The following is a 26,644-nucleotide window of genomic DNA, read 5'->3' as shown; positions in this document are numbered from 1 at the left end:
GTCCACCCTCGGACAGATCGAACGTTCCGTCATGTAGTCTACACCGCGTTGGTTTCTGTCTCTTGACTGGCTTGCGGTCCCTCTCATATCATTATTAACGAGCCAATTAGCGTTTTCCATTAGCGACAGGTATGATATTCTAGATATGACATTTCTTTGTTAATAAAAATTCTGTCTGGATTTTTTTTTTACTTCTATTATATTAATATCTGAATATTTTTTTTATAATCTCACCAAACATTATATTCATATTTTGCAAATCGATCGAGTAATGACATCATAAGAAACTATGATGAATGGTAGCTTATATGAGATGACATATTTCTTACTTTATCGAAATATTTTAATTATTTATCAATTCCACGTCATTCAAAATTTTTAGGATTTATTGATTTTTCGATGTCAAAACAATCACTATTTTATTCCGCTTCGAGTCAGCAATATACCTTCTCGATCTATCTTTGTTATTTTTTCGTCCGATATCGACTTTCCGCAGCGACGTGCGTAAATGCGTGTAGATACAATTGTAGTCGGCCATGAACGGGGGCTCGTGATGTGTGGTCGACCGCTAAATCGTTTTCGACCGCTCCGACCGCTCGTGCGGTCGATCTTTACGTTCCGTAGATGCATTCGGCATATTTTTGACGATTGCCAGACCTGTATCAGCCTCATCATATTGTACCTAACACACGTGTTGCACTGTTTTACAAGGCTTCGAGGCTGAATTTTAATAGCGATTTTATTATAATAAATTTCACAAAATAATAATAATAATAACAATAATAATGATAATAATAATAACAATAATAATAATAATAATAAATTAATTAATTAACGTTAAGCTTGAAGTTCAATAATTTTGTGTAATATAACCAAGCTGAGGATATTATAGCGTTGGTTTGGCAATATTTAATCGCGTGTTATTTGCCAGTTTGCTTAATTAAGTTGCCTGATTAGTTCCGAGAGAGTTTTTACGCATGCATGCAGCCTCCTGAATTAAGCATTGTGTTCACGCCGGCGTACCGGCGCATTTACATATATTCGCGGAACTTTGAATCACGTTGCGTAGCATAAGTAGCAGCAGATGCGATTGTCCGTCCAACTTTCCTTTTCACGAAAGCTTTTTTATTCTCCTAAAACTCGTTGAGAGATTTCCCATCTTCGTCCATTGTGCACGCTCTAAAGAACTTTATATCGAGTGCCGTATAGATATAAGCGCGGATACATTCTTCATTCTTTGGGCTTAATCCAACTTACATTGTTCACAGCCTGGTCTTAATAAAAAACCTCTCGCAGCTCGCTGTCCGCGGATCGATTTTCTGTCAAGTCTTCTCATTCAGAAAAGCATTACAGACTCTTTCGTGTAAATCTTGTTGTTTGTGTGAAGTTGTTTTTCTTTTTCGATTTTTGCTTAATGAAGTATCATGTTTATGTACGCACTCACGCAATTTTGCCGATTCCTGGAAAATGAAATGGGACTTCTCTGGCATGATGTTATTTTATGGCATTATTAAATATTTTAATTTCTTTTGATAACATTTTTGTGATCGACTTACATTATCGAAAAATACTTTTAATTATCAAATTAAATTTTAATGAAAGTGGTTTGTATGATATTAAGCCAGATAAAATTGCATAAAAAGATTGAAAACCACAAACACAGAAATTTATGCGCAAATATAAGTAGAAAAATTAAGAGAATAATATTGATCAAGAGAAATACAGGTTTAACAGTATATAACAGATAGACATACGTGCACATAAATTTCTTTGTTTGTGGTAGTTACTTTTAATTATATTTTTAAAGAAATTTATTATTTATTTTTTTGTAATGTGATTAATTTTTTGAATATCTATTTAATATATTTTATAATTAAATTTATTTTTTCTGAAATATGTATTTCTTCACATTTTTCTTTTACGTTCATATAATCATGTTTCTTTTTACCTGAAAGAACTCTTTTGTGAGTGAAACTAAATAGTTTGCTTCCAGTAGACTGACCAGTCTTCTTTCTTTTTTTGGTCTATATAGGAGTCAGGAATAGTTCAAAATGTTCCAAGAAGGATTTCTTCTTTTTACTCAATTAGTTGCATCGAAATGAACGATTGCGTGTCGAATTTAGGTCAAAAGTTTGTTATTTATCTTTTTTTAAAGATTTTGTTTAAATTTCTTAAAACGTGTTTTATTGACATGAGAAATTTATGTTGCAACATGTGACCAATTAGCGCGTCCTTTCCCGGTCAAAGAAAGCAGTGTAGAAGAGAATGTTATTTTAAGGTCTCTTTGAATTTCTAGAGAGTTATTTCTCGGTTCATTCGGAAGAGCATACAAACTGTTTCACAAAGGATGAATACACTTTAATCAAACTGCCATTTCCATTTTACTCCAAGTTTTTATTGGTAATCCTTTGAATACTATCTGTGGTAATAAAGTAGAATAATTTCTCTTTCGTTTTCTTCATCGCTTTTGGCATTGATTGATTTTAATGGTCACTTTTAATTATTTTCTCATGTTAATGCGCCGAGCAATATTTTAATTAAGAAATTATTTCTATTAAAAATACATACTGCTTTATGTTCTTTTGTTTGAAACGTATTTAAATATTTAAAGTTATAATTATCATGTATACAAAAATAAACTATCGAAAATTTAATTTAATTTTTGAAATCAATTTAATTGATTATTCCAAAATATCGCATTCGTATGTTTCTTAAATTGGCATGCGCCTTATTATTTATTTATTTCTTCGTTTGTTTATTCGCCTTGGCAAAACTCGATGTGCGCATACGCGATTCTCATGGGATCGATACCGACTGCCATTCCGGGCTCGTTATAAGCAAAAGTGTGAATTTTCCAGGAAAATTGAAAGAATGTAGAATTGCGAATAAATCAAGTTAACACGGGATTAAAATTAATTCTTTGTTTCTTGAAAGTTAATCGGGACTAATCGCAGTCGATTTGAACACAAATACTTACCGAGATTAAAATTCGATTTACCTCGGATATACTGCACAGTGGAAAGAAATTGTTCTTGTTACTCTGTTTTCTTCGCTGTCTAACAATAGAATGCGGTTTAATCGAAGGACATAATCGTGCATGTTGAAACGCGTGATTCGAATTCGAATTAGTTGGGCGCTGACGTTTGTATTGCAGTCTCTGGTTTCTTGCGGGAGATGTCGGAATCACAGAGAGTTCTTTCTTCCGTTCATATGCGAAGTAAATTGCTTGTCTCGCATTATATGCCGGTAAGGAGTGTCTATAAAGATAACAGTAATCACACGGATAAATTGAGTCACGTATCGAGCAAGCGCGAACTAATATACGCATGTGTGTCTGCTAACTATACATACTACGTATATGCAATATGCATCTATGTTTTAACTGCGATGTAGTATTATATTAACGTATTTCCAAATTTATCAAATTATCTGATATAATAATTAAAATCATTGATTAGAATTTATATTGCTATATATTATTGCATTTACATAATAGCTATTTTGATTATCATTATTAAATTATGATTTAATTATATTGTGATATTAACAATTATAATAGAAATTAACAAAAGTAAGAAATAATTGAGATCAAATTTCTTTTCTATATTGTAGTTGTAGCGTAAGTTTAAAACGATTGCTCGTTGGTATTTAAGGTTTTTTGTGTTTTCTAGGTTGACTTACATATATCGTAAGTAAAATCGTGCGAATAAATCAAGTCACGTGAAAAATAGAGTAAACGTGAACCGGGTCATTGTGAACTTTTGAACGCGATATAGTAATAAAGATGCTTGATTAGCGACAATCTCTTTCCTAGATCTGTTTTACTTAGCGCTGATTTCGATGTTCTTTTCTCGTACGTCTAGATCCTAATAAAAATCGAAATGTTATCAACTGAATATATATTATATATATACAAATAATAAAATCCGTAAAAATACGTTAAAAATAATTCTTAAAATTTGTTACATCGCACTTGTATATTTCATATAATATAATAATTTTTTATTTATCGTGAAAGCAAAAATGAAACATTAACAGAACTATTAATACTGATTACGAAATGGCTAATTATATTTAATTCTAAAAGTACGAAATGAAATGATTTCTATTCTTTTATTATGTTTTGCGTTTAAAAAGGGCTTGGCAAAGAGTTCGATTTAAATTATAGCCGGAATAGACGTGATATAGGAGTGTCACAGGAAGCTGTCTGTATTGTAACTTTTCTTTTAACGAGAACGATCGGTGATTATGCCGTCGAGTCTTTGATTGACATGTCGGTTTCCATTCGACAGTTGGATAGATAGTGTATTGCGAATTTTCCCAATATATATATTGAGAAAATTCGATATATATAGAATTTATTAATTCGATATATACAGAATTTATTACGAAATTAACAATAGCATCTGGTCACTGGGTTGCTTTGTTCTTTAGAGTGGCACACGATCGTAATTTAATTGCATGTTTTCGACCATGACGACATGGTCGATTGATTTTTCATCAAAATGGTCGACGGCCTTTCGCATCATTACATGATATTGAATCTAAATGGCCCTTTACATTTGAAACGACTTGAAAGATTTTTCTAAAGCCTTCGATACAATTTCGGAACGTCATTAAGGTAATGCTATCAAAGACGAAAATGAATAAAAAATGAGTTTTTAAAATAGGCTGAAGAAAAATGTACTGTACCATTCGATTGATTTGTGTCATTGATGCTTTGCTGTGTCTCTCTCGCGAAATTGAAATGTTTTATCGTTGCGAGACCATTGCGATTTTCATCGATATTATCTGGGCAGCGAGCGTGAAGCCGGGCCTGTTTCCTGCTCCGAATCAACGAACCGATTTTGGTCGATCGCTCCTGGGCACGTGCGTACGTCGTCTCTCTCGTGTGCTGTTTCTCCTATCGCAAAGTGTTTTGTTGTATCATCCTCTTCCATGTCTACAATTTGATGCAAACATTGCTATGTTATTATTTATAGTAAGCTCAAATTTACATTAGATTGTTTTCGGAGTTAGTAAAAGCGGGAATTGTTTGGCTGAATTTCCCAACCAAGCTAGCTAAATTCTGCTTGGATGTAATAATTTGCGATCAAAATATGGAAATCAATTTAAGAATTAACTAACTGTTGAATTATAGATATTGTATTTCTCGTATCTACATTGGTCGAAAATTTATTGTGTTTTTACTATTTGTTTAAAGGAATATTAATGTTAAACAAGATGCAGTAATTATTTATTTATATTTTTTATGCTAAAATTATTAACAAGAAATTAATATTCACACAAAAATTAACTTAATTTATTTATATCGAATTTTGTGTGGCACTAGTAATATAACATGATTTGTAATAAGACTTGATACTAGTTGTGTTATATTTGCGTAAAATGCATTAGGCGTGCCAATGAAGTATCCGGAGAGAAATGCGAGCGATAATGATCATATGTGAGAGCAGGCTTAACTTAGCTGCCTCGTGGAGGAAAATAAAGCCTATCTCGTGGCCCTGTTGTACTTTCTAAACCTTGGACCAATTTCAGACTTGTCGAGATTGCCAAGGCTTCCAGTAAACTAAAAGACAACTTCGAACAAGTCAGGCCGGAAATCCGTAGGAGAAAGTATAACATTATGATATATATATAGAAAACGCATTTTTAAAGAATTACGTTAATCTTTTTATGTATCTAAGCAGTTGAAGTTAGTGTTTCTTTAGATAAGTGATTACAATATTATCTGAAACTTCTCTAAATCAAAAAATGCGATTAAAAATTATGATTTTTTTTAAACATTTATTCATTCGGGGAAACGAATTTTATTCAAGATAGCTGGAAAAAAATCGATAAGAAAGATATAAAAATGAATAAAGAAAAGAGAGTGTGAAAAAAATTTCACACTTTATGAAAAGATAAGTGACAGATAATTGCGTATTCATCATTTATATAGGAATATAGGTCAAATTTAATTCTCGTTATTCAATATCCTTTGCTCTTTATGCCGAGAGCGCCATCAAAATGATTTTCATCTCCCTGTGGTGTTTTAGTTACGCATGCGAAGAACCTATCTACGGCGTGGCAAAACAACTCTCGAGCAGGGTGCATTGAAGCGATGCAACAGAGTTGATGCACACGCATTATGCGCTTCAATGATACATGAACGCGAGCATAATTCGAAATTTTGACGACTCAATGAGACTTGTTCACGCGTGAGCAATTTAAAATATATTAAAAAATACAGCAAATATACATATTTTTTTCTCTTGGATCTGCTAGATTTATCGAAACAAGATATATTAATATAAAACTGTTATTTATTTTAAAAAAATTATACATATGCATGTATGTTTTTAAATACGGGAATATACATATAATACGTATGTACATATACGTATATATGTGCATGTATAATATATTCTCCTACTTAAAAACAATTTGCTAATTTTTGCTTAATTATATCTAAACATAAAAGGAAGCAAATTGTTTGCTGTCGCATCATCTTGTCTCAAACATGACGACGACAGCTTGAGCGCAAAAAGGAGCATCGATTATTGATTGCGTTGAAGGTAGACTCGCCAAATGCGCACAAACTGTATTTGGTACTGGGTATTTCTTGCAGGGATTCGCGCGTATCCGTGCAACCCCTATGTCCCCTATATTCATCAGCTTGGTCAGCAGCGTAGAAACGCTGAGATATTTTACGGGCATTTGCGAGATCTCTCTGAGCACGCTTTGCTTCCGAGGATGTTATCACAAAGGTGATAATTATGATCTTTGACTTTGATAATTTATCGCAGTAATTTGGCTGGTTTAACGCTATACGCTGAAATGGCTATCTCAATTAAATCGGGCTAACCAATGGCGTAGAAACAACGATAACGGAGAGTATTGTGAGCAGGAAACATATTGTATTCGATTCGACGATTATTGTCCTTGTAAATTATCATAATTACGGCACTTTCCCGATTACTTATCGCGATAATTGAGCCAATTGTATAGTGTAACTTATAAATTTTATTTTGATAGTTAATTGACGACCAAAAATAGCAATAATAAAGAGCAGGATTGTAATAAAGAGATGGATAATGGAACATAGATACAGTAAATTAGTTATTATGAATAATTATTAATTAATTAAACTTTATAATTATTCATTATTGTAGATATTCAATGCTACAATTATAGAAAATAAATAGTGCTTTTTAATTTCAATCATTTACATGATTTTATTTGTGCTTTTCATTTTGCATTTAAAAAAATTTTAATTTATAGCCTATTGCGGTTTTGTTCAAAACATGACAAATTTCACATTGATTGTTTTTTCCTCTTTCATTCTCTCTTTCTATTTTATTATTTTATAATTATTCTAATTTCTCATCCTGACAAAATAAATATATAATTGGTTCGATATAACTTCATAATAAAAAGTCGAAAAGAAAATTGCATAAAAAAGATTACATAATTGCAAATTGAAAGTCCTTTGATGAGACAAAAGTTTTTTTATGCAACATGTTCATAATTCGATAAAAGGTATTCTCTTTCTATTTTTATATATCTTGTATATAGTTCGTTCTCTCTCTCTCTTTCTATATTGCGAACTTGTGAATTATCCTGTTACGAATAATGGTACCTTTATCGCCGTATGTTAGTTTTATTTTAAGGGGAGATTTTTGAGGGTGTGTATGGTAAGATGGCGCTTACATACGAATTGGCATCCTCACATGTACCGATATAATAGGGAGAATATCGATTTAAACGTTTATGGGTAAAGAATTACAGCAATACAAGCAAGTTGTAGGGACGAAATATAGAGAATCTACAGTATTACATTACTATAATACTATATAAAAATAATTTTTTATTAGAACTGATTATTGTTTATAGAAATTATTATTATAGAACTGATTATTGTGTATAAAAATCTATTTTGTAGTCGTTAAAAGCTGTTGTTAGTATTATAATATTTTAATTTATTATGCTTAAGAAAATTATAAGAGAATTAATTATGAAAGAATTATAATTAAATTATGATGTAAAAAAATATATTTTATAAAAAATTTGTGATATGCGACAACGAAAGGAATCAGTTTATAAATCTTAATATATTTTAATAAAACATATTTTATATATAATTATTAGATTGATACAATCTATGCTTCTTGTCCTGATGTAGCATAATTTAATATCCTAGGAGTATATTTATAAATTCTGACAAATTCTACGTTTTATAATCTAAATTATCTGAATAATAATTGAAGATGTTTCTGCTTATATTATTATTGATTCAAATATATCTATTATTAGCTTATAATTGCATGAAATAGATGATTGCCCGAAATTGCAGCTATTTGCATTTAATATATACGCCGATTTCTTGTTAGTAAATGCAGCAGGCATTTCATAAAAAACAGTGAAGCATAATGAAAAAACGGTGAATAAACTTTGAACATTGCGATCACGTAGATGCTGTTTTTATTTGCTCCGCTGTTTACGCGATACACTTGCACGCGCGTACTAACTGGTAGTAATGACGCGTTTGCGTTTACTGAAAAGAAATAAAGTGTACAAAAAATTCTTGTTTAAGAAATTTTCCTCTGTTTATTGAAAACTCGTACGTGGAAATGTTGACAAAATAAGCCAAAAATGAAAGCAGTTTTTATATCAATATCTTCATTTCTTATATGTAAATGTATATTCCAATGAAAGTTTATATATGAAGCAGGAAATAAAACAAAAAACCAATTATATATATATATATAGGCAAGTGAAAAAAAATTATGTCAAATATATAATTGTAAAAATTTATAAAAAAGTGCATTAATATTTGTTTAATCTTTTGGAGGAAATCTTTATGAAGAATCTTTATGTTATTGATTTTATCAAAGATTAATTTAAATAAGAAAAAAATAATGGATATTAATTTGATAATCAATATTATAAAATCTTATTTTTAGAAAAAAGAAAAAAAGAAACGGAGAAAGAGGAAATTTTAAAAATATTTATTTTAAAAAATTAAATGCAATTTCCAAAATTTTTTTCATCATTTAATATTTTACGAGCAACTTTTTTTTAATTTTAACATATATGTTTGTCATGTTATTTTTCTGAGTCAAAACATTTTCATTTATATTTCCATTTAGCCTTCAGAGACTTGTCACAGATACATGCAAGGACCCCTTCTTGATATTATTCATGATTATCTTAACTGCTTCAAATACATTACATCCCGTAAGATGGTTGCTTAAATGCGTTGCTCTGACAATTTTCATTGTTTATTTTTGACACCAATTACTTAACACTTCAGAATTATTTGTTTTATGATTATTTTATAATCTTGGAATATTTTTCAAAAATTGTTCTTTAAAAATTAAATATATATTTATGAAACATAAGATTTGTATACATAAATAAACAAATCCTATTTTTAATTGATATTGAATATATCTGATTGCTTTTATAAAAAAGTTTAATTAATATTCTTTTTCAACTTTTATTATTAATTAATATAAATAAAATGTAACTTTTAATAAATACGTTTTATTTATAAAACATTATAATTTATAACGTTTGTGATTGTCACATTTTCGCTTTTCTGCAATCAACTTTATTTGGGCTGTATTATTAGCGAACATACCGAATAAGATTAACACATTTTCCACGAAACAAACTTTGCTCACAAGCATGAGTTGGTTGTAATTCATCGTTTCACAATTTCAAAGGCAAATAGCCATTCTATAAACTTTACTTAACATCACTACATCTCGCACCTCCCGCCCTAGGTTTTCTAGTTTAAACGAGTTTCAAACAGATTAAAATGTAGTTCATGGTTTCTGAAATAATTGAATTTTGACACACTAAGTTTATATATGATTTACATATACACGAAAAATAAAAATCAATATGTATCAAGGTATTGTCGTGTAAACTATAGAATGAACAAGTTTAAATCAATATGGACATTTTAATAATATCAGAGAATTAACGAAAAAAACCGAAGAATATAACCCAAAATGTCAAATATAGGCGAATTTTACGACTCGGACTTTAAGCTCAATTGAATTAATGTGCAAAGCGAGAGGTAGGCTTCTGGTCCGTCGGAAATGTGATGATCAGCCTCGTTAACATTGCAAATTTTCTTCGTGGGCGCTTTTTACCTAGCTAATTTTACTCTGCAATGCAAATCTATCCCTTCGTATTTTTCTCAGCTTGACGCTTAATCGCTGATGGATCTGCAAGAACGGTGGAGCGAATCGTTGACAATGTTGGATATAACAAATATTTAACTTAATTTTTGGCGTACACACACTCTCTGGGTATGCTTATCAAATTTAAAGTTAGTTTTTCTGATTTGCTATGATAAATGTATTTTCAAAGATATATTTAGACTATATGGCATTAATTTTACTAGATTTATTATGCGTATTGGTTCTAACGAATTTACTAATAATTTTGTACACCGTACGAATATCAAAAAGGCAAATATAGCATGAATAACACGACTGATGTTCATATATGTATAAATGTAATCAACGCATACTATAATACATACGTTAATCAATGAAACAAACAGGCGGATAAGCTTGTACATTATGACGTGGATTAAAGAGGTAGTACGTTCTCAAATTATGCCGTTGTAAATATACGTAACAGATAGTTATTATTGTATCTACTCGATTAGTAAAATATTGTACAGAGTCACATTCTACGTGACGTTCGTAAACGATATAACGTAAACGTAAACGATTGATAAATGAAAATACGATATTGTGCGAATTACAATATATCGCGTATATTTTTTATTTTATTTTTATATAATTTTTATATAATTTTATTTTATTTTATTTTATTTTTCTTTGGAATTTTAGCGATTATACATTATATATTAATTTATATATTATACATAGATTGTTGCTTATAACATTCGTATAATTATGATTCATTTGCATTCTATCATTTTAGTCTTTCACATCATTTATTAGGTGGACATGTTTAACTTTATCAACGAGACATATGAATGAATAATGAATTGTCTAAAAGTAGTCAGAAGATTGAAGTAATTAACGTAGCGTGTTAATTAATTCTTAACGAAAGGGTTTCTTGCTACCCAACGATTCACATAATTTGTATTACATATTTCACATGAGATAATAATATTTATAACAAATGCATCTAATGAATTATTCATGAAGCATGTAAGAAATTATTTGTAACAAAAGTTTATGAACGAGAACATTTACATGTTTATATGATGAACATTTTTGATGCTCAATCTTACGACAATAAAATGACAAATAGACACGTTCGCCTATGAAATTATATTCTAAAATTATTAAATTAACTGCACAAAAATATTTCTCTAACATATTTATGAGCTAAAATATTTTACTTATAGATTTCTAACATTTTATATTTTGCACATTTTTCCTTTATAAATTTGTGTTAAATTTTTTAATGTTATACACACACATATATAATATTTTGTTAATTTATAAATAAATAACAAGAACAAATGGTTGCAAACATTTAGACGCGATATTAACATTGATCATGAAAATTACGTTACAATCATGTGCCCCTAATATAACTGCTATTGTTGGTGGATTTCTTGCGAATAGTATCTCGCGTGTTTTACGCAAGTTTCATAATAACGCATGTCAGTTGCGATTTACACACAATCCCTGCTTACATGTTCTTTATCACGCGAGATCTCTCGTAGGACTGTGCACGAGCTCGTTTAACTCGTAATGTGTTTACGCGATAAAAGTCAGCCAAGCGATCACGATTAAATCCTTGAAGCGATGACTCTGGCTGACGACACATCGTACGACATTTTGTTTTGTACCTTAATTAGTACGTTAGAAGTTAATGAATTGCTTCATACTTGTCCGCGCAAACTAGTACTGATGCCATTTGATTACACGCGACGTTTGATTTTAATTGAATCTTTTGCCCGATTAATCAGTATGTGTGTCGGAATTAAATTTCTCAAGTTTCTGCAAACTGGCGAATAAACAGCTGATTCATATATTAGAGTGAAAAGATTAAAACCGGTTTGCAATTATCATCTATTGACACGAGTTTAATTTTACGTGAGATAAAAGAAAGGCAAGCATCTCGTTAATTACTCTACTTATGGACACTGTCCAGGAAAAATCATCATGATAAGTTAACAGAGTGAATTTACTTAACAGATTGTCGGTGGACTTGCTCTATTCGCAGCTCTCCATGACGAACGCGTTATCATGATGCTCGCCCTTAATTGGCAACGACACCAGCAATTAATTAGTCATCTCTCCCCACGGGTAAACGTACTTTGTTCGTTCACAGTAACGTCCACTCCGCCGTCTTGATATATTTTTCTTTGGCCGTGCGAGTAGTCTTGTTAAATCTAAAAATAAAGGCGTCGTCGCGCCTCTACATGGTAATTGAGACGACGTCCGGCATGCGAGCAATGCACACCTTTGGATAACAACTTTGTTTCTTTTTTCTTTCATCTATCAAAATTCAATTATTTCACTAATTGAGCTCATTATATCCATATTCAATCCTAAAAATAAATCTGCACTATTCAACGTGTAATATAAATGATTTTCTTCATAAGATAAATTATTACTTTAAATTTAATTTAAGTATTAATAATAATGAGAATAAAATATTATTCAAATATAAATTTGAAATTATTAAAATATTATTTAAAAAATATATATTTAAAAGTACGTATTTTTAATATTTTAACGGAATACTTTGTATGTAAACAGACGGCGCATTATCTTGCACCATAATGTATAGAAATGAAGTGTGAAATTAGATTTTTATTCAAGTACGAGTATTATTTACGTCAAAAGTACGAAAACACATATGATTGTGTATTTACGATTATTATCGATAATTCACTTTAATGGATTTTTCAGTCACTTATAGATATTATTAATAATTTTTAGACATATTATTCGTAGATTATCTTTATCAGTACATTTTATTGATGTAATAACAATAACGATAAGTTTATTCATCAAGATTTTTATTCAAATTGAATATAAAGAGAAATGCAGATAGCATGCTATTCTATTTTAGATAATGTGTTTAATAGTAATTGATGGCACTCAAACAGAAATAAGTTGCATCCTCGGTTTATAGAAGCTTTGCATGTGTTCACATCTACATATGTTGACGCAGATGCGTGCAGACATTTGAAGGATGCAGAGACGCCATAACTTCTTCGCAAATAGCCTTCAAAGTTCTTTAGATTCCCTGTGAAGTGATTTGAGAAGTGCTTTACAGTCTTCGATTATACTTATCACATTGTTCTTCACATTTGATGCGATGACATAAGTAGCTATTGTTAAGAATAATGTTGTTTTTAACTTATTTTATAGACATAATGCTGTCTCTAATTTATCTTATAAACATATAAATATTTCTATTGCCATTTAAATCGATTAAACTATTGAGTTCTTTAAAATTATCTCAAAATTTGGTTTCAATAGTTCGAGGAACAAAAATCAAGGCAAATGATTATTACAAATAAGATTTTTTACAGATTATTGGTTATTGATATTGATTATTGATATTGAAACAATATAATGATCCTTGCGCTACATCATTCTAATTAATTTATAAGCGTAATTTAATGTTTACTCGTTTTATAGATATTGTATAAAATGCTCGTAGCTAAATGTAAAATTTTAACATATGAAAAACATCAAAAATTGCAAAACATTAAAATTTTCTATAATAATTTTAAATATTCTTATAAATATATTTATATATAAGAATATAAGAGAATCTCTTTATAGGAACAGGAAACAATTCCGTGAATAGTCTTTGTTCTTTTTTTAATCATCTGGTAATAGTTTCTTGCTTTTAATCCCGAATATATAAAATGAATATTTTTAAAACCTTTGTACAGGATGGCACGCAAGAAAGTTATCCAGTATAAAGTGTCTTGTAATGTCTCAATAAAAATTTTATTAGTAATAAAAAATAACAAATATTATCTGTAAAATTATTTTCAGAATAAAATATTGTAAAAAATGGTAAAGTAGATAATATAATATAACAAGTCTACTTGCATATAATATAAAATATAATAATTGTTATTTCACTTAAATAAATTTTTATCGACACTGCCATTTATTATTAGAAGGGTATAATTTTTCTTATTATTCAGTTGTTACCGCACAATGCTTGGCCACTATATACCTTAGTTTACACATCTCTCTTTAGCGTGAAGAATTTCTCGTCGGTAGACGCTCGTTTGGCACTGCACTGCAAACATTTACTCGTCTATCGCGAAACCGTCGTCACAGTTTACATTGCAGCTCGTGCATCTTGGAGCTTTCCGACAGAGAATCCTTCCCTTTATCTTCGCGTTTCTAGTCAGCCTGTTCGTTTAAAGAATGCGCTTAAGAATCAAAACAGAAACGCATTTATAGCTGTCTGCACGCTCGTCTTTCGTCTCGTCCAACATCGTTTTCCTGAAGATGTAAATCATGCGACGGTGCATTTATCTATGCATACAGGGCGGCGCCGTGCATTGGAATAATGCATTTCTCGCATCATCGACCACCGGCGTTCTCCACTTTGTTCATGATCTACGTTGCCGGCGAAGTTCTTGATTTATGTTGTAGCATGCTCGTTAGCTGATTATCGATCACACGAGAGAATACTGCTCGCGTAGCAGATGTTTATTCGCGCACCTGTATGCAGTATGAAAAGGCAAACTATTGAATATTATCGTGTGAGAAAATTTGCATATTGATTTATATTACAACTAATTAAATAAACTATAAAATTGTAAAAAATTTGACTTATAACAAACGATAATTAACGTTTCGTTTAACGGTTTCAATGAGAGAGAAAAAATGATCCCTACAAGAAATATAATTAAATATTCCATTTTATTTGTTCGCGTTATATATATACAAAATGTAGACGCGATTATACAATTTAACGCCTTAAAATTTGTTAAATTCTTTAGTATTGGCTATGAAATCATTTTACTATACGAGAAAGCAAGGATTGTATACAAAATTATTTCGTAAGAAATTTTTTTTATTACATTACCTTGAAAATTTCTGTAATATTTTAGAAGAATTTTATCTTAGTCAATGCAAGTGTATAACATCGGTCTCAGGTAGGTTTCGTTGAGCCAGGTTAGTTCAGGTGACAACAGGTATGTGTGCAGGTGTTCACACGATTGTAATTTCACAAATTGCTGACAGAACGATAATATCTATATGAGTCATTATCACATGTACAGTCATACGGATATTTTTTAGATAAATTTTATAAATTAAATAAACTATATAATTAAATTATATACATATATATATGTATGTATGTATGTATACATATATACATTTTTAAAACTAACTAAATTTCTTTAATATAAAATTGAATTTCAAATATAATTGAAGAAAAAATGCTCCTTTACAATCAAGATTATAAAACATTATAAAACATTTTCGCAAGCTTTATTAACTCTAAAAAATTAACATATATCGAGGAATAAATATAGAATAAAATTTAAATATTGCTTATAAATGTTTAATTCGCACGAGGTGTCAATAATGACAAAAAAAATAGTGAGTATGAGGAAGGTTACGTTCTTAGGAATGGATGACCACGAGATTCAATCCACGGTGGAGTCTATACTTGGGCCTGGTGTCAAGGTTGTGGACTGCGAGAAAAAGTCCTGCGTGAGAGAGGAGGAAGTCCTGCTGATAAACGGTGTACCGATCCCCCTCGAGGGGCCGGACGGAGTCGCTATACGAGAAGCCATGATAACCGGCCAGGTCCCACCGTGCGATCTTCTCAACCAGATTCTCGTCAAGGCTGGGATTCTAAGGTAGCATTGTGGATCTAAAGTAGCATTGTGAATTTTTTCCTATCTTGCATACGAATTTACTCGTTAGTTTGTGCTTTTACCTTTTTTCCGAATGAAACAAGCACCGGTTTCCGACAATGTTGCATTAATTATTATACATATCCGCTGTTTGTAGCGTACATTAAATTTTTTATTCATCGCGTTGACTTTAATACCTAGTTTACTCTTGCAAATGGTAATATATTTATTGATGCTAATGTAGAGCCGTATTATCATTGTAACATGTACGTGATGATTTTCGTGTGATCATTATGACGTTATCCGTTCACGGATCATGCTACTAATTTTGCTACTAATTAATTCGCGAATCCATGTTTCATTGAAAGATGCACGTTTCGTACAAGATCCACTTTGCTATCTTATAAATTGGTTCTGAAGGGCTCCGGTACGACTCGAGACATCCTTGAGCGTGAAATCGTCCATCGTGACGAAGGAAGAGGTCACCGTCGCTCGTGGCGGTAAGGTCGTTGATGAGAGGAGTCGCGAGACCAAAGAAAACAATTATTATGCGTCGTCGACCAGCGAGATATGGGAGCCGGTGGGAATCATCCATCGGCCGAGGAACATTAAGCCATTCGACAGCTCCGACGATTCCAGGCCGAACTCGAACGCCAGCTCCGACCAAGGTTACACAACCAGCAGCAATCACGTCCTGAGAGAGCGAGGCGGCGCCTCCACCGCGGGATGCCCCATCTGCGAGGACAACGATCCCGAATGTGCCAGAAGATGTCTGGGAGGACTCACTGGTCTCGGAGGGAAAAAGGTTCCTGGTGTTCGGATAACTACGTCGGCGGTAAGCTAAATCTGAATCTTAAAGTCGGGAGGTGTCTTGACAAGCATAAAAAGAATTGAAATTTGCGCGCGTCTATTTCAAAGAAATTATCTTGTGTCGACAGGTTTCAAACTTATTAAAAAGTTTCATCCGCTCTTGATTTAATTTTAAAAATTAATTTAAAAAAATGACAAAATACGGTTTGCGAGATAATTAATTAATAAGTTGCGATATTTAGGTAGCCCAATTTGATAGCACTTGGCTAGAGAAATCTCTTCGCATTTCTATTTCCCTTTTCCTATCTGCGTTCATTTTTATTGAATAAGCATTCTGATATAGATAAAACATGAACCTTTTATGTTTCCTGGGAGAGCGAGTAAATCGTGATAGAAAACTACCTTCTTGAAACGAGTTACCGCATAAGTAAGTTGCCATATAAGCAGCTTTACCCGATAGCTATGTTTACTTTTGTCATTGCTTCCTCTATTCTTTTTTATTTCCTATTGTTTCTTTTCACAGAATTTTAACGATGTTTGTGTTATTTTTATGTTCTATGCATTTGATTTTACATTTTTTTAATTCGTAACTTTTTCTTTCTTTCCCTCTTTTTCTATTATTTTTTATTTAATGATTTTATTTACTTAATATTTCTTCCTAAAAAGAATATAACTTTATGACTGCGTTTGAATGCACGTAGGAACAAAACGTTACTTTACATTGAAATAGTAACGTGTGTCGATGCTATGAAAAAGTCAGTGCACTCGCTTGTCATTCGACGTATATGACAGGAGCTTAACGATCCGAGTTTTTTCCCGCGTTCTCAAAGTGCAGAGGTGACTTGATGGTAGGTAAGAGGTGGATGAGTAGTAAAAAAAGATGAGATAGCTCGCGTCTTAATATTATACTCGACAAGAAAACATCATGATCATTATGGGCGCTCATGCTTTGCGAATAAGTCGAGTAAGTCGCGTTATTGATATACAAAAACGCAGAGAAGTATCAAAAATATTCACTAAATGATCGAGTAAGAATTGTGAGCTTGTCTTTATTGTTGTTCAAAAATTTTTGTTCCTTTTACAGAATATTTTTACAGAAAATTTATTTTGTTCCTATCGAACTTTTGAATCGGTTTATAATTTTTTTTTTTGGTATATATAAAATTATTCGTGAAAATATAATATCAAAATAATTATAATTATTTCAGAAATAATTTCCTTCATATAGACCAATGATTTGTCAAATATGACTGAATGTGTATATATCTATATTATTTTACGATGAGGTATTCTATTCGATTTTGAATAATTAATCTTTTAAATATATTTGTTCGTATAGAGATATTTGCGCTAATTAAATACTTGCGTGTATTTGCGATCAATAGCTGCACATAGATAATATAGCGACATAATGTGATACATAGAAATTTTTTGCCGCACCTTTTTGACTTGCATATAATTGATTTTTTTTTCTATTTCTTCGTTATATTTTTTTATGTAATATCTACAATAAATTTTAAATTTTTTATTTTTTATTTTTTTATAAAGGATACATATAAAAATTTTAAAATAAAAGAACTCATTTAATTTTGTATATAATTACAAGTTTAAAGACGTCAACCAATTGAGAAGACGTAAATTATTATATATTATTTTACGTAAATTGTTATAATATTATTTTATTGTTTATATCTCCTTTTACTCAATTGGTAACTGATGTCTAAGCCAAAATTATTTTCCGACTGTCAGCTATATGTTTTGCGAATTACAGTGATCTACTTTATCTTTCGCAGTTCTAATAACAACTTGCTGTAGGTACAGCACCGACATGGATAGAACAGTGGATAGAACAGTCACGGTTATATTTGTACCTTCTTTGTCTTCAACAGATAAATTGGAAAGTGTATCGTCGATAAATGTTAAATACGGAAATATCTTTATTTACATTTGAAAATTTAGATATATCGGAGTCTTTTCTCTATTTTTTTTAAATATTACAAGAACTAGATAAAAAAAAGCTGTGACATTTTTTTATATGTAATATATAATGTAAAGTTTAATCTTTGATTTAAAATGTACTATTATATAAACATTTATTACACTTTTAAGTAAAATACTACGCGGATTGTTATTGTATTATATATGTACACGAAATATTTTAAATATATATTTTATTTTAATAAATTAATTCTATTTTAATTTAATTTTATTAATTAAAATAAATATATATATTAAAAATATATTTTGTGTACATATATAATACAATAACAATCTGTACAATATTTTACTTAAGAGTGCAATACATTTTTATATAATAGTACATATATATATATATATATATATATATATAATATATATGTATATATATATATATTAATACATCACATCTCTCATTATTGATTCTTTCAACACGTCATCTTCGCTAGGTAGGCGCATCGCGAAAACTACACGCACATGACAGTTTCAAATTTCAAACTGTCAGAAGCATAACAGCAGCTGAAACGTGATCAACCTATTCGGCACGACCTTATATAGGATTTTTGTCTACTTTTCAGAATCATGCACCCATCCCGACAACTTGACATTCCTTGCATTTTCTTTGAAATACGCGGATCTATGATATTACTGCCGCATAAATAGAGATACGTGCATTGATATTCACTCATCGTTTATTGATCTTTCTCTCATATTTTCTAAACGTGATTGTGCACATTCCTAACATACGTTTTCATATTCATATATTTTTATACATTCCAATACACACAAAGTAATTTCTAAGAGTAGTTTTTGCTCTATATTTTAATTTTTAATAAAGAAAATATACTTTTGAATTTTGACAATCATATTGGCTTCGATATTTCATATGATCAGGAAATTATAATAAAAGTAAGATATAACACTCAGACTCTGAATAGGAAGGATATTGCCGACAATTTTTGAAAAAATCGTATTCTAAATAGCACGAAAGGACCAAAAGACATTTTAAAGATCTAAAGGATGATAAGATGTCTTTGAATCTTTTTTTGAATGTTTTTTAAGTGACTTTTAAAGATATATATTGTCTGGAACATGCTTCAAATATGTATATATAATTTTCAAAAAATCATACATGTTTCGGATAAATACAAATATCGAACTTTTTCTACTAACGGATTTGCACGGATTTGCAATGGGATACATCGCTTGTTACGCAACAAATTGGTCCGGATTGTTACGTGATGGTCTTTATAGGTACACGTTGTCCGTGGTCAAGCGAATGGAAAATCATCTCGTTGGTTGGGCTTACGACGTTGATTACCGATTGCCAGCGGATTTTCGCGTAGGTATCTCGCTATCGATGCAATGGCGTCAACGAATCACCGGCAACGAGATACTAGCCTCTGGTGCCTGTGCGGGAAGTGGGAATGAGAAAACCGATCGATAAATCCAATTAAATTTTGTTACGCCGCCATCGGTAGTAGCGGCAACATCAACGACACGGTAGCTGGTGGTCATGACGGCCTGACATACGCCAAATTGCATTTTATGCGCGAACGTCGATCTCGGGCTCGCAAGAGCATCTTTTGGTCATAGAGAACTGCGGTTGAAGGGAACACTTGCATCATTGGTGAATCCACTTGTATAGTATGTGAATTTCTCTATTTATATAAATAATTTACTTTTATATACATATATACAGGGTGTCAGGGCAATCTCTTCCCAAAAAAAGCTCTTATAGCTTATCTCGAAAGCTTTTCAAAATACTATAATAAAGTATTTTTTCATCGAGTACTTTTCGTATTATGAGGCTTGAAATAATTTCTTAAGTTTACATAAATCATAAAATATCTAGTAAAATATTCATTTTTCTTATCTTATCTTAATATTTTTATGTACAAAATAGTGAGAGGAATCAATTGGTGTAAAGGAAACACATAATTGTTTCGAAGAAAAAATATATAATTTGCTATTAACAATTACATATTTTTTTTTTTTCGAAACAATTATGTGTTTTCTTTACATCAATTGATTCCTCTCATTATTTTGTACATAAAAGTATTAAGGTAAGATAATCGAAAAATGAATATTTTACTAGATATTTTATGGTTTATGTAAAATTAAGAGATTATTTCAAGCCTCATAACTCGAAAAGTACTCAATAAAAAAATACTTTATTATAGTGTTTTGAAAAGCTCTCGAGGTAAGCTACAAGAGCTTTTTTTTGGGAAGAGATTGCCCTGACACCCTGTATATACACACACACTTTTTACAAGGTAGTAAAAGTTTCATTTATTTGCACGTGTATCAAATTATGTCAGCTAATTAAAAATTTATATTTAAAGAAGGCAATTTTTGCGATTTCTTTGAATGTTTAAACATAGAATCAGCAAATGTAAAACAAGTATAAAATAAATGAAATTTTATTCTCAAGGTGATATATTCCATGAATTATTTGCAAATATCTCTACATCATCATCGACAATATATAATCATTTACTTTATAATTAAATTGGTCACAAAAAAATTTCGGTAAGCAAAGTAAATGATTATGCAGACTGTGTGCCATTATAATTGTGAAATTATTGTTTCAAGTTATTAATTTTTTCTCATTCGCGTTCATCGATATTCATTGCGGTTATTCTGGTACTAGAGGCGCTAGAATTAGATTTAAATCATCAGAATATAGGCAATGAGCGATAAAATAATTTCGATAATAGATACATAATTGTATTGTATTGTAAATTTGCATATCTGCATAATATTTAATATGTTGCATGTAAAATGAGTTTAATATTTGCATAAGAGTACAAAAATTACTACGTAAATAGCGAATTTGTAATTTTAATTCCATCGAGTCTCATGATCGATACTTTTGGAGTCTTTTTGGCATTGATCGATACTGTTCGCACTAAATCAAATGAACCGGCGATGAATTTATCTTGACCACGGACATTTTGCACGTTTGTCTATAACCACCATCGGTGTCTGCTGGCCGTTTCTCCCGCACATTCTGACCACCCAGATTCCGTTTCTCTCGGACTATTAATACGCGTTTCCGCGTCCAGTGCGTCTGGGAGCGACCAGAAACGCTAGCCAAAACTAGAAACCAGTGGCTATCCGTGTCTTGTGCAAGGTGGAATTTCCATCTTGGTTCTTCAACCTCGCGTTTTCCTCGCGAGGAAAGTGACGGTGATCGACCGGCTTTGATCGAAGCGAGATACGAAGGAAACCCTCCCATCCGTCTCGCTGCCAAGTGAACTTTCAAATGTCGAGAATGAGAGAGAGCTTCTCCCTTCGATGTCACCGACGATTCTTCGAGATGGATGCTCGAGAACGACTTCATCGTTGAAAACGAGTCGCATCGTACGGAATGACGCAGACGAGTCGTTGCGATTGAATCAGTTTTAATCTTCGATTGACAAATCCGCCCGATTCGTTTGATCTCAACGTGTCAATTCTTTATTTCCTCAAGTAACAAGTGATGTCTTATGAAGGAGGATTTCATAATTTCTGCTGATTTTTACGTAAACAGCATCAAAGATATTTAGATAGTTTCTTTATTTATTTATTACGCGTAATTAATTATAGTTATTATTTTCTTATTATTATATTGTGTATATATAGCATCATTTTTTTGCGCAATTGATTTTATTGACGCGAGAAAGATTTAAGCACGTACTTGGTAATGTGTATTTATCTAGCAATCTTGTATAGTACATAATTTACATAAGTTATATAATAATTAAAAATTGAATATGATTTGTTTGGGTGCTAAGATCGATGTTAAGTTCAAATATAATACTCCACTTTGCAAAACTAATATTTGCAGAATTTCATAAACTTCAGTAATGATTGTTTTATCAAAATTAATCGCAAACATATTTGCACAAAAATTTTATTCTTAACCATCGTTTTTTCGTCGATATCTTAATTTTCTCTATAAATGATAGAAAAAAAGCTTCAAAATTTCATAATTATAGAATGCGATCGTCAAATTTAGCAGGAAGCGTAGAGTTTGAGCAGAACGCTTGTTTCGCGATTTTGTAAGTGTCCGAGTGTACCTTGCGTTAGGAATTGCGTTCGATAGGCAACCACCATAAATCTTGCCCTGGAGAACTCAACGAGAGCCATCTTGTTTCTTCCTCCGTCGTCTTTTCCGCTTTTCCCTCTATCCTTCCTTCCTTTCCGCTTGCAACCCTACTCGTGTTTCCTCGTCGAACGCTTTTCCAGCAAATAGCTGCACCGGGCCAGATTTATCGATACACCCTTACCGAACAACGGGCATTCGGGTTCTTATTTACTCAGAGCGAATGCTTCCTCGACAAAGGAAATATTCGGAGCTAAGACGATCGATCGATCGAAATTAATACGACGTATCGTACTTATCTTGTGGACTCTTGAGGAAATCAACATGGAGAAAGGACAGTGCGTTCAGGATACTTTACCTGCGATGTACGGAATTATGATAGCATTTCTTACATGTTTGGTTGGCTATGCATTATGGGTGAGTTTATTTATATCTTTATTTTAAATAATTTAGTGTTCAATCCAAAATGTCTTCAATGATTATGGCATATTATATTAAATGTCTTCAATGATTATGGCATATTATAATATCCATTTTTTTTTATTTTTACATTATTAATAAGTTAATAAGATAATATATGTAATTTATCTATTTATTTTTGTTTTCTAAAATAATAATAAATTTGTTTTTAGATCTAAATACTTGTAAAATAAAAGCTTTTAATTATTAAAAATATTTTTTATGAGTTTTTTATATTGGTAAAACGAGTAATAATATCTATCTTTCTTTAACGCTAAAAATATATTGTATATGTATATATTTAAATGTCACTATAATAGTATATTACTAGGAAAAAGTCAGAAAAGTTAATATGCAAGTTTATCTCTTCGAGCCATTTAGCATTTTTGCGAAGAAAAGAGTCGTGATATTTCCAGTGGAAAAATGCTAATCTCCTTGAGGCGATAAATCCTGAGTAATCAACTTATTTTCAAAAGAGCAAGAGGGCAGTTTTTTTTTGTAAAGAAACGTTTTTCCTCGCTTGCGCGATGACAAACAAATTTATTCGCGTAATTAAGCAAGCTTAGCAATGTACTGCGCGCAGATAAGGCACGGCATCGCCAGGAGATACTATCACACATAATCAAAGGTAAATGATTCACTATGTACGTTTGAGAACGACGCACATTGGCTCGAAATTATTTCAGCGCTTGAAGGCAAAGCGCACAGTTCCGTGTTTCCGCTTATATGGGAGAGAAGCAGCGCGAACAGGTAGTTGTCGTGGCACTCGATATCGCCGGCATTGTTTGCCGTAATCGCCGCTCGCAGGACGAACTATAATCCACAGACTCGCATACATTTCGCGTAGGTCGAATGCCTGCTCGAGGACGCGCCGACTGCTAAATTATCGTCGCGTAATTAAGATGCGAGCCAATTGTTTCATACGGGTTAGTCCGAGCGAAGGGAGACGACGAGCTTAACTTAGCTTGTAATATGAACGCTAGAATATTACCTCGTATCTACGGTATTCACGATTGATTTAGTTCGACGTATCGCGAATAAAATTTTGCGTGATTTCGATAATGAGAAGACTATGATCTGTTTAATTAAGGATTCAAAAGTTTCGAGAGAAACATATTCGATTAAAAAACTATAGAAAAATATAATTTGGAAACAGGGGTATTTTCTTCCACTAAACAAATATTTTACATTCGATATTGTATATATTTCTCTCTTTCTCAAACGTAATTAAATTTGTTAAAATAATTCAAATTTATTAAATTATTGGATTTAATAATACAAATAATAATTTACAGTTATTTAACAGTTATTTAAGATATAAAAAATAAAATGTATCACATTATTGTAGCATTATTGACAAAAAATCTTGCGTTTCGCGATATTTAATTCGAAATATCACTTATCTCTCTTGACTTGTAATATATGTCAATAACGTGTTTATAAAGAAATTTAATTTTTATCATCATCTTTTAACCATTGGGATGTGTGTGACATTTAGGTTGAAACCTAACCATCAATATAATATGTTGCACCTTGGTGGTTACGATAATGACGTAATGATGCGATATTATGGGTGCGTTATAGGAATCGATCGTTGCCAGATGTAATTACAGACCAAAGCATTATCAGACGCACACGCAAGATATGATTATTATCGCCGCAGGTGCTCTCACAGACAAACGTACAAAACATCCCGATAATGGCTGGTCTACAACAATAGATTTAGATGCAAGATGTAAATGCAAGTATAAGCGTGTAAATGTAGATGCGTTTTTTTGGAAACTCTCTTATTAGCAAAATTTACTTCTTTTTTCTCATTCTTTTTTTCTATTTTCTATTTTTCTATTTTTTCATTCTTTTTTCATTATAAATAATATAAATTATAATCCCACTATTTCATTCATATTTAACATTGAATATTATTGTGTAGTTAATTTTTTGAGATTTTTGAGATTTTTCTATAAAAAATAACAATTTTTCGATTATTTAATTAGTTTTATTTTTATTAACAATGGACATTATCAGTAATGTATGTGTTGCATTGTACATAGTTCGCTGATGTTGAGTTCTGATTGACCAATGCAACATTACTGTGTCAGTCAACAATTCAGCCACAACGAGATTTGTACCCTGCCTCTATTATAGACCATAATGTCGCGAGAATAACGGAATGTTGTCGGCGAATACGATGTTTGTTTTTCTGAAGCGGTTTGCTGCGCCGCGGGCAAATGAGAAACGATCGTTTGCGGTGCAATTATCGCGTTAAAACGCAAAAGCGAGTGGTTAGTGTCGCGAGCAAGTCTTCATAATTTACCTGCGTATATGGGCCCAGTTAACAAGCGTTTCTTTTTTTTCAAAAATCAAATGTAATTGCACTTTCAATTGTACAAAGCGAATGTAAAGCGAATGTGTAAAGCGAATTGTTTGCTCGTTTTTTATTTCGATATTACGTCGTTTATAATTACAAAATGTGTGCACGCACAGTTACGTATGCAGCAGTGCATGTGTAACGCGCAAATAAACCCGTACACTTGTATGACGTTGAACATTATTCAAGAGAAATCGTGTTTTGTCAAAAATTTATTTTTTTTGTGTTTATCGAGCACTTTTATTCGGTATTTTTTGTACAAGTTGCTACTTAGAAATATTCTTGCGAAATATGATGTATCGTTTTCTGATTTAACGTGTAATAGTGAACATAATAGTGACATATGATAGGTGAGATTTATTCTCCGATGAATTTTTCGTACTTGTATTTGGTCGAAAAGTGATGGTTCTATTTTGCGATGGAGTGCTTTCTGCTACTTTTCTGGACTGTAAATAGAATACTTGTAGAACCATTCACGTAATCGCGATCTCTATATGTGTATAGATCTTCTGGTTTTCGAAGCTCTTGAAATGTATTTCAGATATGTAACTGTTGAAGATATCTTTTTTACAATCGGAATTTAAAATATATATTACGTACATTTTTCCTTCTCTTGTCGTTTAAATTCTATTATTAGCACAATAAATTCTATTAATAGCAGTATATAATTATGCAAAGTTTTTTACGCGTTGTTGTAATAATTGTACATGTCAAATTTATTATTTAGTATTTTATTATTATTATTTCTTTTATTATTTAATATTTTATTATTATTTAATATTTTATTATTATTTTTATCGCACGTACACAGAGCATAGTTTGCGTTTATATTCACGACATCTGATATTACTTTGCGAATATTTTTGCGCGTGCTTGAATTCGCGGATTAATCGAATTCAGTTTAGACGCAATTGGCGAGGGGCGACATAAAACGCGAATCACCAACATTTCGATACCGAAAACATATTTTAGGAGAAGCTGTTACGCGATGGCAAAATGTGATATAGCAATCCCCTCTTTACGATCGAATTTTAACGATGAGAGAAGATTTATTTATTCTCGGTGGCGTGGCATAAAGCAATGATGCTTTCCACCGACGCTC

The 26,644-nt window shown here is 31.3% G+C and overlaps 2 protein-coding genes and 1 long non-coding RNA gene across 4 annotated transcripts in view; all 3 read left to right on the top strand.

Annotated features, from left to right (window-relative positions):
- LOC145971789 (uncharacterized) overlaps positions 1 to 16,682 on the top strand; it is a 41,699-nt gene extending 25,017 nt beyond the window's left edge. Inside the window, exons 2-3 of the mRNA XM_083099842.1 lie at positions 15,607 to 15,841; positions 16,259 to 16,682. Of these exons, the coding sequence (XP_082955968.1) occupies positions 15,609 to 15,841; positions 16,259 to 16,682 (657 nt within the window). The 5' untranslated portion in view covers positions 15,607 to 15,608. The remainder of the gene's footprint in view (positions 1 to 15,606; positions 15,842 to 16,258) is intronic.
- The window catches only part of LOC145971786 (uncharacterized), a 261,713-nt gene that overhangs the window by 55,724 nt on the left and 179,345 nt on the right, over positions 1 to 26,644 (top strand). The gene's annotated exons all lie outside the window — the stretch shown is intronic.
- LOC145972264 (uncharacterized) lies at positions 9,643 to 11,096 on the top strand. The gene is made up of 4 exons (XR_014439113.1): positions 9,643 to 10,069; positions 10,197 to 10,304; positions 10,400 to 10,598; positions 10,971 to 11,096. It is a non-coding gene; the product is annotated as an uncharacterized LOC145972264 (long non-coding RNA).

The sequence above is a fragment of the Camponotus vicinus genome, unplaced genomic scaffold (assembly GCF_025532165.1).
Source record: "Camponotus vicinus isolate PSW18456_S1 unplaced genomic scaffold, iyCamVici1.0 SCAF_5, whole genome shotgun sequence".
Classification (NCBI taxonomy): Eukaryota; Metazoa; Arthropoda; class Insecta; order Hymenoptera; family Formicidae; genus Camponotus; species Camponotus vicinus.
Note: the sequence above shows the minus strand (reverse complement) of the source record. Positions and strands in the feature narration are given on the sequence as shown.